We start from the raw sequence: 16,041 nt of genomic DNA, 5'->3' as shown, positions 1-16,041 counted from the left end.
TTTCACAGATTTCCTTTGATCCATGACTTTACCAGGCTGTAGAACATAGTGATTAAAAGCTGGAGCCTTAGAGTTAAACCAGGACGCTCTACCTTAAACTATGCTTCCAAGCTGCCAGCTTGGGGAAGTTCCTTATTATTTCATCAGTAAAAGGGAGTGTTGATAAACTCATTGATTTTGGGGAAAGATTATATGTGATGATGTATAGAATAATGTATGTATTTTGTAGTGCTTAGGCCATGCTTAAAATATTTAAAATGCTAATTTTATTATTTTTATTAATATTATCTATCATTATTATTCTTGTTTCAGATATGATGTGCTAAGGTCATCTATAACTGATTTATGAAAAAGACTGTGACTTTATTTTTTTCATACTACAACCTTTAACCTTCTGTCTGACCTACCATGTCCACTCCTAGATGACATCTGTGAGAGATATCACACATTGTTTGATAACTTATCAGCTATTAATAACTTTCATTTGTAGTTAATAAAATTTGAGTCAAATCTAAGATCAGAACTCACTCTTATATCTAGTTTCAACCTTCTCTCTTCCCTAGCTTGGCCTTGACCCCTTCTTGGAAACCTATAGAAATGTCTATCTGTTCAGTTTCTTTATTCTTTGTTTAACCTGCTCCCTGTTAGCCCTAGAATTTCTGGTTCCTCCAAGGCTGAATTTGGGAAAGAAGGACTGGTGAAAGACCCAGAGATCTATTGAGCCTGGTATCGCTCTCTGAGGTAGTGTCCTCCAGGTGGCAGGGCCAGGTGCTGACTCTGCCTCTTGTAGGAAAATTCTGTGATTCCTTTAAGAAAACTTTATAGGAACTGACAGTGCCCCCATTGTCTCCTGATGTGGGCAGGGCACTGTCCAGGTGACCTGGCTCCACTTCCTCCTTGGCTCCAATTTTTGGTGTTACCACCTATGGAAAATTTTTGGTGGAGTCACTTCACCATGATAGGCAAAGCTCTAGGATAGAGTCTTTTTGGGGTGCTTTAGCCTCCATTGGCATATGCTTAATTTTTGGTGGAGTCAACTCACCATGACAGGCAAAACTCTAGGATAGAGTCTTTTTGAGGCGCATTAGCCTCCATTGGCATATGCTTGACCAATGGAGAAAACACGAGATCCTCCCCCAGACAGACTCTGGGTACATGGCTTTGTCTAGCTCCACTTGCACAGGCAGCTCTAACCAACCTCTTGTCTCATTTTTTTCAAACCACAGGTTGATACCATCCCCTGAATCCTCTAAACTCCAGCATAACAAGTACAGTTTTCCAAATGATTCTCTCCAGGGCTTTTTCCTTGACTTGAGCTTATAGTGGGTAGGAGTGGGGAAGCTACCACTGGGGGGGAAAGGAAATGCACAACAACTTGAAGACTGTCTTGTAAGAAACCTTCACTTCCCCACCTCCTTCCCCAATCTCCCAGTCTCTTGTTTTATGAGAACTGAATGTAGGAAAGCACAAGCTACAGAGGACCTTGTAGCAAGGTCTGCCCAGGACCTGGTGTTGTCCTTTACAACAGTACAGTGCCATAGAAACGTAATTCAAACCACATATTTAACTTGAAAATTTCTGTTAGCCTCATTAAACAATAAAAAGAGGCAGATAAAATTAATTTTCAGAATATATATGATTTAATTTAATGTGTCCAAAATATTGTCATATTAACATGTAATATATATAAATGTTAAAGGATATTTTACAGACATGCCCGCTGAGTTTTTGACATCTGGTGTGTATTTAACTTATAACAGTCTCAGTTTGACTGTTCAATAGCCATTTTAAGGGCTCAATATCCTTATGACATGGCTCTGGGTACCATATTAGACAACACAACTTTAGATTGTGAAGGCAAACTTGTCATGGAACTAAGACAGTGTGTGATCTGTGTGATGCATTTCAATCAGTGTGTACAAGTCCAGACTCATACGCCCAGGTTGTAACCTCAAGTTTAATTTTTGGTTCTGTTTTCCCCATGCCATCATGCTGTCCAAACAGAAATCACTGTGCTTTGTTCATGGGGACCCCAGTAGCTGAAGGGACATTTGGCAGTGAGAAGATTTCTCTAGAGATCTTTGTGAGAGTTTAGTGTGAGGTTCTGGGGAGGTCTCAACACACCTTGTCCCTGTAGGGTGGGATACAGTGAGAGAAGAGGTACTCAAGGAACCCTGCACATCTCACTGAAAGCACCCTGAAAGCGGAGCCCCATTCCTGGCCTGCACTGGAGGCTGCCATGTAACTCTGACCTCCAACAGTGAGTATTCCTACAGTCACACTGTTGGCCAAAGAGAAGCATAACAGGTCTTTAGCTTTCACTGTTAAAAAGAAAATATTTAATGGCAGCAGTACATTTACCCCCTTTCCTGCAGGGCGTGCATTTTAAGACCTGCAATGGATGTCTAAAACCATAGATAATACCAAACCCTATGTATACTGTTCTTCCTATACGTAAGTACTTATGATAAAGTTTAATTTATAAATAGGCACAGTAAGAGATTAACAATAGCGAATAATCAAATAAAACAATACATGCAATACATTTTAATACAAGTTATTTAAAACTTGTGATTTGTCTGTTTCTGGAATTTTCCATTATTATTTTCTGACTGCAGTTAACCACAGGTAACTAGAACTGCAGAAAGAAAAACCACAGATAAGGTGGACTTCTGAGTCTTTTGAAAGACTGTACTTCCAAGAAGGAATCTGAAGCCTAAGACCCATCTTCTTTCATTGTTCCTGTTAGAGCAAGTTGCCTCATTTGTACTTAGAACTGTTTAAAAACTAAAGCTCACATCTCCCAAAGAACTCAATATCTGATTCTTAAAGGAACACATTTGTACCAAAAAAAAAAAATCCCAATCACAACCCAGGAGGGCTCCCTGTTAACCTTTGGTGCTCTTCTTTATGGCTCCTTTCATGTGGGTACACGAGTGGGCACACCCATGCACACCTGCAGTGTAGGGTCATCTAGAGCGTGTGGGCTTGTGCATTACTTTTCCTTTAATATTCCTATCATGAACTTTTACTATATCATCAGAATTCTTCAAAAGACTGATTTTAATTGCTGAATAATATCCCATTATGTTTTATTGAATGTTAAGTTCTCTTCTGGGGTTTGAAGTGGTGTGGAATATGAAAAGCATCGAGGAATTGAAAGGGCATGATAAGGCCCCTTTCCAGAACTGCCTCTTACTGATCATGTGAACTTGGTCAAATAAATTCCCTTGTCTCAATTTCTAAAGTGAGAAAAACAGCATCTACTTTCTAGAGCACTGGGAGGAGGAATTGACGTGTCCGGTGCAGATTGCCCAGCACATACCTAATGCAATGAATGGATAATCATTGTTAGTTCCTATTTAATCTCCCCTTTCCTCAGCCTTGTCAAATTCTTTGCTGTCAACTGGTTCCCAGGCACCTGCAGCATTTTTCTGGGCTGCATAGCACCTCAAAGGTGCCTGTGTTCTTTTAAAGTTCTCATCTTCTGATTGCTTTGTGATGACTCTCTGGGGTCACATTCTTGCCAGGAAGCTGCAGATTTCTGTACTTTGCACTCCAGCGCTGTCTACACAGGATATATGAAGCAGGAATGGACGCTTCTTTCAGGGGGAGGAGCCTGCCCTGGTCTACCAGCTGTCCCTGGGTGGCTGAGCAGCAGCTTGCTTCTTTCTCATCATGCAGTCCCTTCTGCACCTTTTGCAGTTGACTTAGCAGCATGCAGCCAGCCAGGACAAGGGAGTCATTCTTGTGAGTGTTTGGTTTAGAATGCTGCCTCTGGGTTCTGGGTTTTCTCTCCTTTCTTTCTCTTCTTCTTTCTCTTCAGGCACTTGCTTTAGCTGCTGGCCCAGCTCTCATCAGGTGGGTACAAATTTTGCAATTTGCCTCCCATTGTTTTGACAATGGATGTGATTTGTATATGGCAGCGTCACATAATATCCCTATTTATGGCACCTCTCTAATCGGAGGTAGGATTGAGGAGGAGGAAGCTTCGAGCCTGTCTTCTGACCCAGAAACCACTTCTTGTTTCTACAGCAACTACCTTCCCCCACTGTCTCTTCCTGGTTGGGGGAGGGACAGTGCAGAAAGGTCTGCTGCATTCATAATCTCTGGGGTACTGTGTATGCTTATTAATCCTCATGGTTCTGTGTCATCTGGAATCCAGATGTGTCCTTTATACAATAAGCAACTATGTTGAATGGTTAAGCAATAGTTAATGCTGTTTTTTTTTTTTTTTAAATTGAGATTGGAGAAGGGAATAATCGACTTCAAGTTGCAATGACATTTGAGTCACTGAAGCAGTCTGAGTCGTGAAGGTATGCTCTTACCCAGTTGTTCCATATGCACATGGTTTTGGTAATTGTTACAGGCATGGTGATCTCATTTTGCAAATATTTGTTGAGCACCTGCTTATGTCAGGCAGTGTGCTGGAGAGTAGGAAGACAGAAAAAAGCAGACATGAACACTGCCCTGGACCAGCTAGAATTTACTGGAGGGAGAGAGACACAAACAAGAAATTGTAATAAGATTTGGTAGTGATATCAACCAAGTGCTACAGGAGCCCCAGCAACTGGTTGTTAGGGTCTGCCAAAGTATCACAAAAGCATCCCAGAGACATTTGCTTTTGGAGGAATCTTCAAGGACAATGAGAGCTTGCCAAATGGAAGCTATGGGGAGCCATGATGAGGGCATGGCTTCTTCCAGAGGGTGGTGGGAACTGTAGTTTTGTGACTGGAGCTTGGGGGGCTTGGAGAAGGATGGAGATGCAGGGGAATGCAGAGGAAAGTTCCAAAGGGCCTTTTAGGAAACAAAACCCCACATCAGGCAATTTCTTGTGGAAACCTAAGAACTATTTTATTTTTGCATAAAAATAATTCCTTAAATAAAGCTACATTGCAATGCTGAACCACCTTAGGTTCTACGAGGAAGTCCTAGGCAAAGCTCCTGTCTGATACTTCATCATTTCTGCTTTTCTGGGACTGAAGCACTGACACCCTCCCAACATCTGCGATCGAACACTGTTTCCCTTCCTGCTCGGTGGTGTAGTGCTCGCTGCCAGGGCCCAGGGGGTTCCGACAGCCTCCGTGGCCACCAGCACCTCTGCTGTTAGCTGCTCTAGCCTCCAGCTGTTTTGTGTTTTGGTCCTTAGAGGACAGGCAGCACCAACACTCTGGGGTGGATGCATTTCCATATTAGTAAATAAATAAAACCTACATCTGGACCTCTCCAGGTACCTGAAAGGCAGAAGAAGGCTGCTCCAGTTGGGTGTCAAATCCTTAACCAAGAGCATACTCCAATATGCTACTCAGTTCCTTCTGAGGTCAGGTGCAAGGGATGGAGCAGGTGAAAAAGAGAATTGCTTTAATTGCAGTGACTGCCATTTCCATCCACACTTCCGTAGCTCCAGCACTGTTTATACATATTAATGTATTTAATCCTCTTAATAACTCTTTGAACTAAGTAACCACCTCACATGGATGGGAAAACTGAGATCCAGAGGGATGGACTAGTTGCTCAAGTGCCCGTGGTCAGGGGTTGGAAGAGCCAGGGTGTGAACAAGGGCATCCTGCTTCCCAGAATCCATCCTTCCATTCCCAGCTTCTATATTACTGTATGCTTTCCCAGGATCAAAACCCCGCTTCCTTCAGAGGTAAATGGCCGTGCAGTGATGGATCCTTGTACTTTGAATCTGCCTGCCCTGGGTTGGTGCAAGTTCATGCAGACCTCTCTCTCCAATGATCCCTTGGGGCAAAAACTCTTGAGCTCTGTCCACAACAATTGCTCTGTCCTTTAATGCCTGTGACCTTGATTGAGGGGGGTGGTATTAATCACTTTGTGAATGACTGTTTGTATTGGTGGCAGCCAACCGTCTCCCACCCTTGCAGCCAGGGCTGTGTGCTTCTGAGCAGCACTCTGGGCTCTTACTGCTGGGGCCATTAATACTGTGCTATCTTTTCTAGGTCTAATCATTACCCTTGAAGCAAGGCCTAATGCACACTTACCCTCTATTCTCCCTTTTTTTTTTTTTTTTTTTAGAGAAAAATTCCAATCATCATCATTTTTCTGTACAAGGTCTTTAAAGAGCAAATAGAAAGACATTCAGAGCCCAATATATATTTTCCTTCTCTAAGTGGTGTTTATTTAAATGCAGATATCCTGGTTTCCCACGTAGAGTTGCAAGCAATACCTTTCAATTTAAATGTTAATAGGAGTGTAAACTTCAAAATCAAAATTTTTCCACAAGGGAGAACTGCTTTTTCTGGCTCTGTGTAATGGTTCTCCTTGCTGTTCCTCCTCCACCCTCCCTCATTAGCAACCTTCCTCTGCCCACTCCTTTCCGCCATGCTGAACTAAATTCAAAAGAGTTTAGAATGCACCTTTCTCATTTTAAAAATTAGAATGTTAAATATTAGGGTCATGGAATACAGATAATGGACTCAAACCCAACACGACTGGTGAGAAGATTTTTCATCTAGTTTCTCTGCCTGCAGAGTCAAACTTATCGTACGAGATATTTTTCAATGGGATTACTGAGGCCAGCCCCATGAAATATTTTCCTGTGTCTTCAGAGTTAGGTAAATTAGGGTTTCCTCCCTCTCCTTTTCTTTTTCTTTCTTTCTTTTCTTTCTTTCTCTTTTTCCAGAATGGCAGGAAGAGATGGGGGAGAAAAATACAAGATATGTACTGCTGTGGGCACAGTGGGAAATCACAGAATTAAATGGCCGTTCCTTACTCCTCAAGAGAGAAGATTGACACGTAGGTCAAGGCAGATGGGCAGCAATGGTGCCATCTGCACGTGGCTATTCACAGGCAGAGTGGCAGCTGGGACTCACTCAAATGCGAACAAAAAGCAACAGAGATTTTAAAACAATAGAAATAATATACTGTCATGCCTCTAAGTTCAAATATGGGGATACAATGCCTTCTAAGAGCTCGTGGACCAAGTTTTTTGTGTGGATGTAATATCTGGTTCATCTTCCTTTTCTTTTCTTCATTTCCTCATTTTTGCACCATTTTTTAGCAGTTTGTAAGCCTCCTTAAGTCTTTTGGAGCATAATAGGACCATTAATACATGAGTTAGAATTGAATTTACAATATAAATTTCATAGATTTTGATTCCATTATTTTATTTCAAGGTATTGTTTTTGTTCTTCAGCTTGTCCTTTTTAATAGCGTTCTGTTTTTATTTCATGGAGGCAATATCTTTCTGCTGTCGTCTCTCTGGGGATGTTAATAATAATTTTGAATGATGTTCTTCTTCTCCCTGCACAGTTTCCCACATTGTTTTCCCCCAACTTGTAGGCTTTTCTCAGATATCTGGAGACAATTGGTTGTGAGCTCGTGTTTAAAAGCGGGGTACTAAAGAACTGCATAGGATCACTAAGTCAGCCGGGGAACCCCAAGTCAACTTGGGGCTTCATTGCAGGGTGATCTGAGGGACTATGCATGGGGTGAATTCTGCTCCTAGTCTCCAGTTGAGGGTAAAAGCCTGGAAGCCCAGTAAGGAGGGGTTGGGGTCTCAATAGTGAGGTTCAATGTCAAGTACGCACATAGTAAAAGACCCTCCACACAAAACCTTGGTCCACCCTCACCTGAGCTTGCTGACCCCTTCCTAGGTACTCTGTTTTATGCCCCTGGAGGTGGGGGCAGAGAGGTATCCCTCAGTGGTGTGGAATGTGGGTCAGAGATCTAGGAATCTAGTTTCTTTTCAAATAACTTCCACCAAACCCTTGTTTGCTCTCCCACCAAACCCTTGTTTGCTCTCCCTCCCCTGTGCTTGACTTCATGATCCCAAGAGATCTGCGTGAGCCTTTGGGGACTCTGCAGGTTGGTTTTCAGCCTCCTTGATGTTAGCTTTGAATCTGGCCCTTCCACTAAGTAGTTACATGGTCTGTCAATTCCACACTTCCAACTTTCTTGTGGTGGTCACAACCTCCTTTCCTATTTTCCCCATCTTTGTGGATTCTTTTTTTTTTTTTTAACTATACTTCTGGCTTAGTTTGAGAGGAAAAACTGCTAGATAAGATTGATTCAATCTGTCATCATAACCCAATAGGTCTTTAATTCCATTATTTATTTTATTTTCTCACATCACTTAATAATGTGGTTGTTACCTCTTGTGTAGTTCACTGGTTTTGAAGCTGTCAATAAATTATTTAACATCTTTGGATCTTCCTTTCTTCATCTATAAAATAGGAATATTTCTTGTCCTACCTACTTTATGAGGTAGTGCTGCAGCTTGCCTGAGTCACCGAAGGTCTGAGGACAAAATAGCCAGCTGTTCAAGCACAGCTCAGGCAAAATCAGACACACAGGGTGATGTGGAAATCTTCCTGGGTCAGTGAAAATACACCGGCAGGCGCTCTGGTTTCCAGATCAGCAACCTAGCACAGCCTTGGGCTTCTGTTGACAAATCCCTGCGGGAGGCAGGTTAACATGTCTAATCCAGGTGAGAGGGCAGCTTGGAACCTTTGGAAGAGGAATTATTCTCTTCATTTCCCTGCCTTTCTACCCCCACCCCCATTTTCTTCTAAGTAAAACACTTTGCTCTCATCGTCCAACAACTGTCACCTTCCCCTTCTTTATTTGTTTTATTAGTTATTAGTTACACATGACAGTACAGTGTTTGATATACATACATACATGAGGGTGACTTCCCATTCTTGTGCCTGTGCAGATGTGAAGTTTCACTGGTTGTGTGTTCATATATGAGCACAGGAAAGTTATGTCCATTCATTCTACTGTCTTTCCCCTTTCCACCCCACTACCTTCCCTCTAATCCACTGAACTTCCATTCTTCCCACCCCGACCCTTATCATGTGTTAGCATCCACGTATCAGAGAGAACATTGCCTTTGGTTGTTTTGGATTGGCTCGTTTCACTTTGCATGATAGTCTCCAGTTCCATCCTTTTTCTGATTAGCATTTTCCTTGTTTTCCTGCTCAGCCTTCTTTTCCATCCATCTGTGGACATAGTGGGCTCACCTGATGTGACCCATTGTCCACTTGATCCCATCTTTGCTTCTGCAGGTCTGCAGTCTTGGGCCATTGCAGGCCTTCCAATGAGCAAAGCCAAGTGAGAGTCTATCCTGCAGTAGAAAGGAGCTCAATGGAGCTAGTGTGTCCATAGAGGACAGAATCTCCTGCCCCCACAATGCTCCAGCACCAAGGAAAGTGCACAGGAGAAGAATGTGCTGACCTTTGACATCTCCTGTGGCAGAGGGTATAAAGCTCCCTTTGGGAGGTTTGGAAAATAAGACCCTCTCTCCCCCACCCCACCTCCTCCTTACTCTGAAGAGTAGAAAGTAAAGAAGCCTTGATTACAGAGTATCCTGTTTCCAAGAATGAATCCAGACAGACTGACATGTCCAATGGTATCTGTGGGAAAAGGAGGAAGCTCAGGCCCTGCTCACGAGTCCCTGTGGTGAACAAAGAAGGGGCTGGCAGCTTGTGCATCTGGACAGATGGGGGTGAAGGGACAGTTATGGGTGGTTCTGTAGGCGGGAACAGCTTCCCAGGCAGGAATGTCCTTCCCTTCTTCCCTTACTTCGGGCTGGTTGTGGCTGACAGCACAGGAAACTGGGCTCACGTGTTAGCATTGTAATCAAACGATGCTTCCAACAAAACTTCATCTGACTCATTTGGTGATATGAGCAGTCAGTATGGTGCTGCATGGTAACTTGGCATCCTTGGCAGTTCCCAGAGGTGACAGTGACAGTGTTACTTTTACGTGGTTGGGACAGGCATGCAGGTCAGCCTGGGAAGTTAAAAGAGTCTATACCCTGATCTCCCTGAAACACACACCTCCACCTAGCCAGCTTCCCCACTGGGCTGGGGGGTTGACAGTGTCCGATCGTCCCCGTCGGGACAAGGAGGACAGAGGAGTCTCAAGCCAAACTCTGCCGGGGATCCTTTTGTTTGCTCTGTGTGGTTCTCCACAGGGGTGGCTGGACAGAGAGAGGTGGTGGGCAGGCTCCCTCATCTCCCCCAAGAGGTATGCAGACCCCAACGAATGCCCTACAGAAACCCTCAGGGCGTCAGTTTCTCTAGGAGAGGAAGAGATTTCTGGCAGCAGCAGGTGTGCTGGGGTGTGTGCTCCTGTCAGGTGGTGGTGACGCCCCTCCATGCTCACACTTCACCCTTCCTTTGAGAGAGGGGACTGTCCTGGGGTTCTCCAGGCTGCTCTGCAGTGCCCCAGGGCAGTGGGACCCTGGGGCCGAGTGGATAAAATGCCTTTGCTCTGGTTTGGAGCCCATGGGGCAGGCTGGTGCTGGTGCCCGCACTCATGTGTAGGCAGGTGAGAAGGAGTTGCAGGTGGGTGCTGGGTGGGGGAGTGGCCAGCAAGACAGGGGTAGAGTGCTCCCCAGGAGGAAGTAAGAATGCCAGTCTAGGGACAGAGTGGAAGAGGCAAGTGTGGCAGGAGAGGACCAAGGCTGGGGAGCAGGCACACTGAGAGGGGGCATGGCAGTGGCTCTGGTCAGCTCTGTAGACTGGAGGGCAGGGGTCAGGGAGGAAGCCCAGTTGAGCAAGGTGCTGAGTGGCCAGCTGAGATACGGCGGAAACTCTGCCCTCTCCTGCTGAGAATGCTGCCTTTCCAGGCACCGTCTTCCTCCCCAAGTCGCTCTGGACGTTGTCTGATGGGTCAGGGAGGCATGGAACAAGGAAGGTCTTGACCCTGAACACAGGGCTGACCTGAGAGTGGAGAGTGGAGGCAACTGTGAGAAAGGCGCCTGCTCCAGGGGCTCAGACAGAGGGCAGGAAGTGTGGCTCCAACTCTGCAGCCTGACCAAGCCATAGGCCAGCTTGAAAGGGAAGGAAACCCCAAATCAGCAGCTTCTCCTTCCAGGCAGCCTCTCAGAGAGACCAGCAGACCCTGGCTGGAAGGGAGGGAGGCCTTGGCAGGGGCAACCTGGCTGCTGAGACCCTGCTCAGCTTAATAGCCCATCTCCCTGACTTAACCTCTCTGAGAGACTGACAGATACTGGGTTAGCCACATGGGTCTGGGTCTGAGTCCCTGTTCTACCAGTACTTACTACCTGCATGCATTTTAGCAAGTTGTTCCGTTTGCAGAGAGGGATTAAGTCAGCACTTCTCTCTGAAAGTTGAGATAGATGCATGGGGAGGCAGCACTGGCCTGGCACAAACAAGGTGTCCAAGCAATGACAACCATCTCAAGATGAGCTCTCCCTGAGCTTAGGAACCCGGCTGTCCTGGTATGTCTGTGCACAGGAGGTCAGAGTCACCACTGGGGGACTCTCTCCTCTGCCAAGGATGCTGGGTTACACAAACCTATCTGAAAAGGGTAGGTTGCCTTCCTGCCCCTACTGTGCCCACCCTCCATCCCACCCCAGGGCTAGGGTGCCCTGACTCTGAGCCCCAGGCTTTGCTGCTGACTGCTGCCTCCTGCTTCCCCACAGACCTACGCAGAATGACGGCTGGCTTCATGGGCATGGCGGTGGCCATCATCCTCTTTGGCTGGATCATCGGCGTGCTGGGCTGCTGCTGGGACCGAGGCCTTATGCAGTATGTGGCAGGGCTTCTCTTCCTCATGGGAGGTAAGGCCACAGGTGTGGGAATGCAGTGGGGACAAAAAAGGACCCGGTTCCTGGAGTTCTCGGAGAATGGTAAGAGGCATGGAGGATGGCCATGACTCATGGCCATGGCTTGATGGGGCTCTTCTCTCTCACTCCTCCATTGGCTCAGCAGACATTCTCTGAGTTCCACTGAGCCAGCTGTTGGGGATGCAGAAGCAACGAAGACATGGTCCTCCCCTTCTGTGGGGAAGGGGTCTGACTATCTACTGTGGAAGAGAGACGCTATGGTATGAGACTCGTGTTATGGCAGGTGGAGATCTGGGACCCGGAAGAACCTGAACCCAGAAGGTGCTTGGGCATCTTAGATGCCTGGGCTTGGTTTCAGTGTGGAGAAAGCAGCCGGACCACTCTGGGCAGCTAGCTTCCTCTCCAAGTGCCTGTGTTCATCCTTGACTTATGGTCTTAATTCCCCCCATTTACAATAAGGCAGTGATGGGACAGGGACACACCCTCACTTGTCTCTGTCCCCCGTACTCTATTATCACAACCACAGAGACACCATTATTCTTTAAAGGAGGCTGTATGTCAGGAAGACTGCATAGCCATATAGGAACAGGTTCCTGCCCATGGACAGTAAAATTCATCCAGTGTCTATTTGTGCCTCTTCTTTCCCTGAAAAGCTAGGATGTGCTTTTTGGTCTCTTGGTTTGAGTCTCCTCCAAAGCTACAGTTTGGGATGCTCAGAGAAGGGTAGTGGATGAATTGTGTGTATGTTGGTAGAGGGGAAATGGGCTTATACAGAGAGAATCAGAATTATCTGGGAAAAGAAGGGAAGACAAGTCTTACACAGATGACAGATGTCATCTAGGCTGCAGGTACCCATGTGAATCAATGCCTGGCTCAGGGCTCTTTTGTGAACAGCCAGGTCTGGGTTTTTGAGCAGAGGTAGGAGGAGGAGAAATGAACCGTGCTGGCTCTTTGTCCACAGGTCAAGTTGGGAAAGGGAACTTGTCCTCTAGGCACACAGAGATCTCTGGAGCCTACTGAGCTCTGCTTTGAGGGAAGGAGGAGAATATTGGAGGATCAGCTTGGGTCTGAAGGTTTCCCTGTTTCTTTGAAGCACATGCATTCTGTGCCAAAGGAAAGAGGAGGTTCTCCAAGGACAAATTCAACTTTTACTTGGACCCCCAAAGTGTAAAAAGATAAAAGTGGAGTGGCTCTGTTTGTAGTGATGCCTCTCTCTAAGCCTTCTTTGGATGTACAAAGATAGCTCCAGTGAAACAGGGCTTTCCTGAGGCTCTGGAGAGGGCTCAGCAATCCAAGAAAAGCTGAGCAAATAGGCCTTGGGCAGAGCAGGAATCCCCAGGGCTGACTCTCTCTCATCTCCACCTCTTTCCTGGCATTTTTGGCTTCTGGGCAAGTTCTCCACTGCCCCCTCTGTAGCAGGCACAAGGCTCAGATCTTGCCTAGGTGCTAAGCCTGGGGCCTTTCAGTTCTTGGAGAACTTCTTTCTGGACAGCTTTAGTGAACTCGCAGACCAACAGCCAGATGTGATTGACTGGCTTGTCCTTTCTGACCAGGCCACACACTGCAGGGCAGACAATAAGCAGGCGGGAACTGAGCAACTGCGGATGGGCCAAAAGCTGTAACTGTGGTAAGGTCACTGGATCACCTGCCAAAGGGGAAGAGGGGACAGATAGTGGGAAGGTTATACTGCTGAGGCACCTCCCAAATTTTGCAGACCGGCAAATAGTCTGCAAACCCTGACTGAACTTGATTCTGAATCTGCAGTCCCTCCCTGCAGGCTGGCAGGTTGAGAGACCTGCTCTCTGCTTGTCCTGAGTGGTACTCACCTGCACATCGGAGGTGCCTGGAGAATTTTCACCAAACACTGATGCTGGGTCCCAAGCCCAGCTTCTGGTGGTCTGCCTGTGTACACAGAGCCAAGGATGGGTGGAACAAGTGAACCTTAGAGAATTTTCTAGCTCCAGTATGGAATGGCACTAGGGACAAACTGGTTAGCCTATATTATATATATATATATATATATATATATATATATATATATATATATATATCCCCCTCCCCCGACTTTGGTCTTCCATGACTGTTTCTCCAAGATTTATACAACAAAAGATAGGCAGTGCTAATGGGCCTGTTATTGCTGGAAAGGCCATCCAAGCCCCAGTTGCTGGGGGGCCCAGATCAATCAGCTTTTCTTGGACATGCACTATATTTTTTTAATGGAAAAACCATGCTTTCTGATAGTGTTGGTATGTCAGTGAGCTCTGGGGAGCTGCTTCCGAAGCTCTTTCTTGCTCGAGGGGGAGCCATCCAGGCCATAGCAAACCCCTCTTACCTATAGGTCATCAGGCTTCTCCTCCACCCTAGAGCTGTGTCATCTGTGTCCCTAGGTAAAGCAGTATCCTGCAGAAAGAGGCCAGGGGGAAGTGGTGTCCACATGCTCATGGATACCTTCAGGCCCGGCAGCAAGAGATGGGGCTAGAGAATAAAGCCACTAGCTGCTTATCCCTTGAATGGCAGTCTTTTTTTGGAAGACAAAGCTGGGGATGTGGGCTGAGGGCACCCCCATCTTCTCAAATTAGAGTCCTTTCCAACTGGGGTAGACACAGCCCTGGGAGTTCAGAAGCCCGGGGCAGCTGCCATTGCTGACCCATGAGCTAGGCTTAGTTGGGAACTAGGAGGGGACAGACTCGGGAAGAGAGGTGGTGCCCCTGGTCAGCTGTGAGAGCCAAACTAAGAGCCTGGACTGCAACCCAGAACTGTGGGCTGGAACTGCAGAGCCCGGTGTGGCAGTCACGTCAGCACCGACCCTCCTGAGCACCTCCGGGGGTTCATCTCCTAGGCCTGAAGAACTGTCGAAGAACTTGGACAGTCAACCACCTGCTACAGACACCTCCCAGCAAAACCTCAGTCACCAAACCGCAGATGTTTCCCACCAAGGGCAACAAAAAGTCCCCACGGCCAAAGCTGTCACCCAGTTTGGGGTGTTACGTGTCTGTAGGTGAACACAGACAGGTGCCCGAGAGCTTAGACTGGGCTACAAGTGGGCTGAGCAGGTGGGGAGTACCTGCAAGGGCTTCTGGAGCTGGCCCTGCATGGGTGTGGCGACCAGGAGGAAGGGAGGCGGCAGCAAGACTGGGGAAAGGACATTTGGAGTGAAGAATCACAGATGGAACTGCAGGTGACTTTAGGTGAAGCTGCCAGGGCTGAAAGAAACATGGAAGAATCTATTCCCAGCCTCATCTCCATTCTGTAGGGAGCAAGGTGATCTGCACAGGCACGTGTCTCTTCAAGATTCTACTATTTCTGGGTTAAAGAGAGGGCACCTGGCACCCCTGAAATAACTAACAACAAATTGTTTAATTAATGTTCAACCCAGAGGAGGCAATTAATTAAGCAGGGCAACTTCATCAAGCCAGGAGGCTGGGGGTGGCCAGTGGGATCCAGTTTCCCTTTTGGCAGAGCCTCCAGGGAGGATCTAGCGGAGACTGGCACAGCACCATTTGGGTGGCAGCAACTGTCCCGATGATTCATCAGTGACATGCAGAAACTCAGGAACAGGATGACACAGGAGGACTGCATGCTGAGGGAGCTTGTGACTGCTCTGCGATTCCCTTGCTGGGTATACCATGTGGACTCAGGTCTGTAAGCTGGGTCTGCATGTGCAAGCCACGCCCACCCTAGCAAGGGCCCTCCCACTGCCCTGCTGCTGGAAGGAGCCTCTCTCTGACTCCATTCCAGCCACTCTGTGATCAGTCCTGCACAGAGAAGTTAGCATCACTGTTTTTATTTAAACAATAAATCACATATGCCTCTCATCTGCTGTCAGTGGGCCAGTGGCTTCCAGGCGAACCTAAAATCCTAATTCCTTCCCCTTCTTAAGGAGCCCGTTATAATCTGGCTGATACCACCTCTCTCACCTCCTTTCCTGATCCTTCCCCTACACTCCTGCCACTGTGACCACACCGACTTCCTTTCTATTCTGGAACACACAGTTTTACTTCAAGGCCTTGTGCTTGGCTGGTGCCTTTGCCCGTAGAGCTTCCCCCATAATACCTCAAGAATGGCTCTTCCTCTGATTCAGATTCTGAAGTTTCCCCCTCAGAGACAGCCCCATGAAGACACCAAGGCACTCCCTACATTTTAATTACTTTAATTTTCTGTAGCACATTCGTGTCCTTCTAAAATGTTTGTTGTTATATTTTGATTTTGGTTAATTTTTTAGCAGCTTAAAACTATATGAAAATTGCACGGATCAGAATTCCATGCACAGCTTAACTGGGTTCTCTGTTGAGGGTCTCAGAAAACTATGATCAAGCCAGGCATGGTGGCGCATGCCTGTGATCCCAGCAGCTCGGGAGGCTGAGGCAGGAGTATCGTGAGTTCAAAGCCAGCTTCAGCAAAAAGCGAGGTGCTAAGCAATTCAGTGACACCCTGTCTCTAAATAAAATACAGAATAGGGCTGGGGATGTGGCTCAGTGGTT

General features: G+C 46.7%; 1 protein-coding gene across 1 annotated transcript in view; it reads left to right on the top strand.

The window, feature by feature from the left end:
- Tmem178b (transmembrane protein 178B) overlaps window positions 1–16,041 on the top strand; it is a 347,710-nt gene that overhangs the window by 295,862 nt on the left and 35,807 nt on the right. The window contains exon 3 of the mRNA XM_047562389.1: window positions 11,417–11,554. Within this exon, the coding sequence (XP_047418345.1) occupies window positions 11,417–11,554 (138 nt within the window). The remainder of the gene's footprint in view (window positions 1–11,416; window positions 11,555–16,041) is intronic.

This window comes from Sciurus carolinensis, chromosome 8 (assembly GCF_902686445.1).
Source record: "Sciurus carolinensis chromosome 8, mSciCar1.2, whole genome shotgun sequence".
Classification (NCBI taxonomy): Eukaryota; Metazoa; Chordata; class Mammalia; order Rodentia; family Sciuridae; genus Sciurus; species Sciurus carolinensis.
This window is presented reverse-complemented; position numbering and strand designations above follow the sequence as displayed.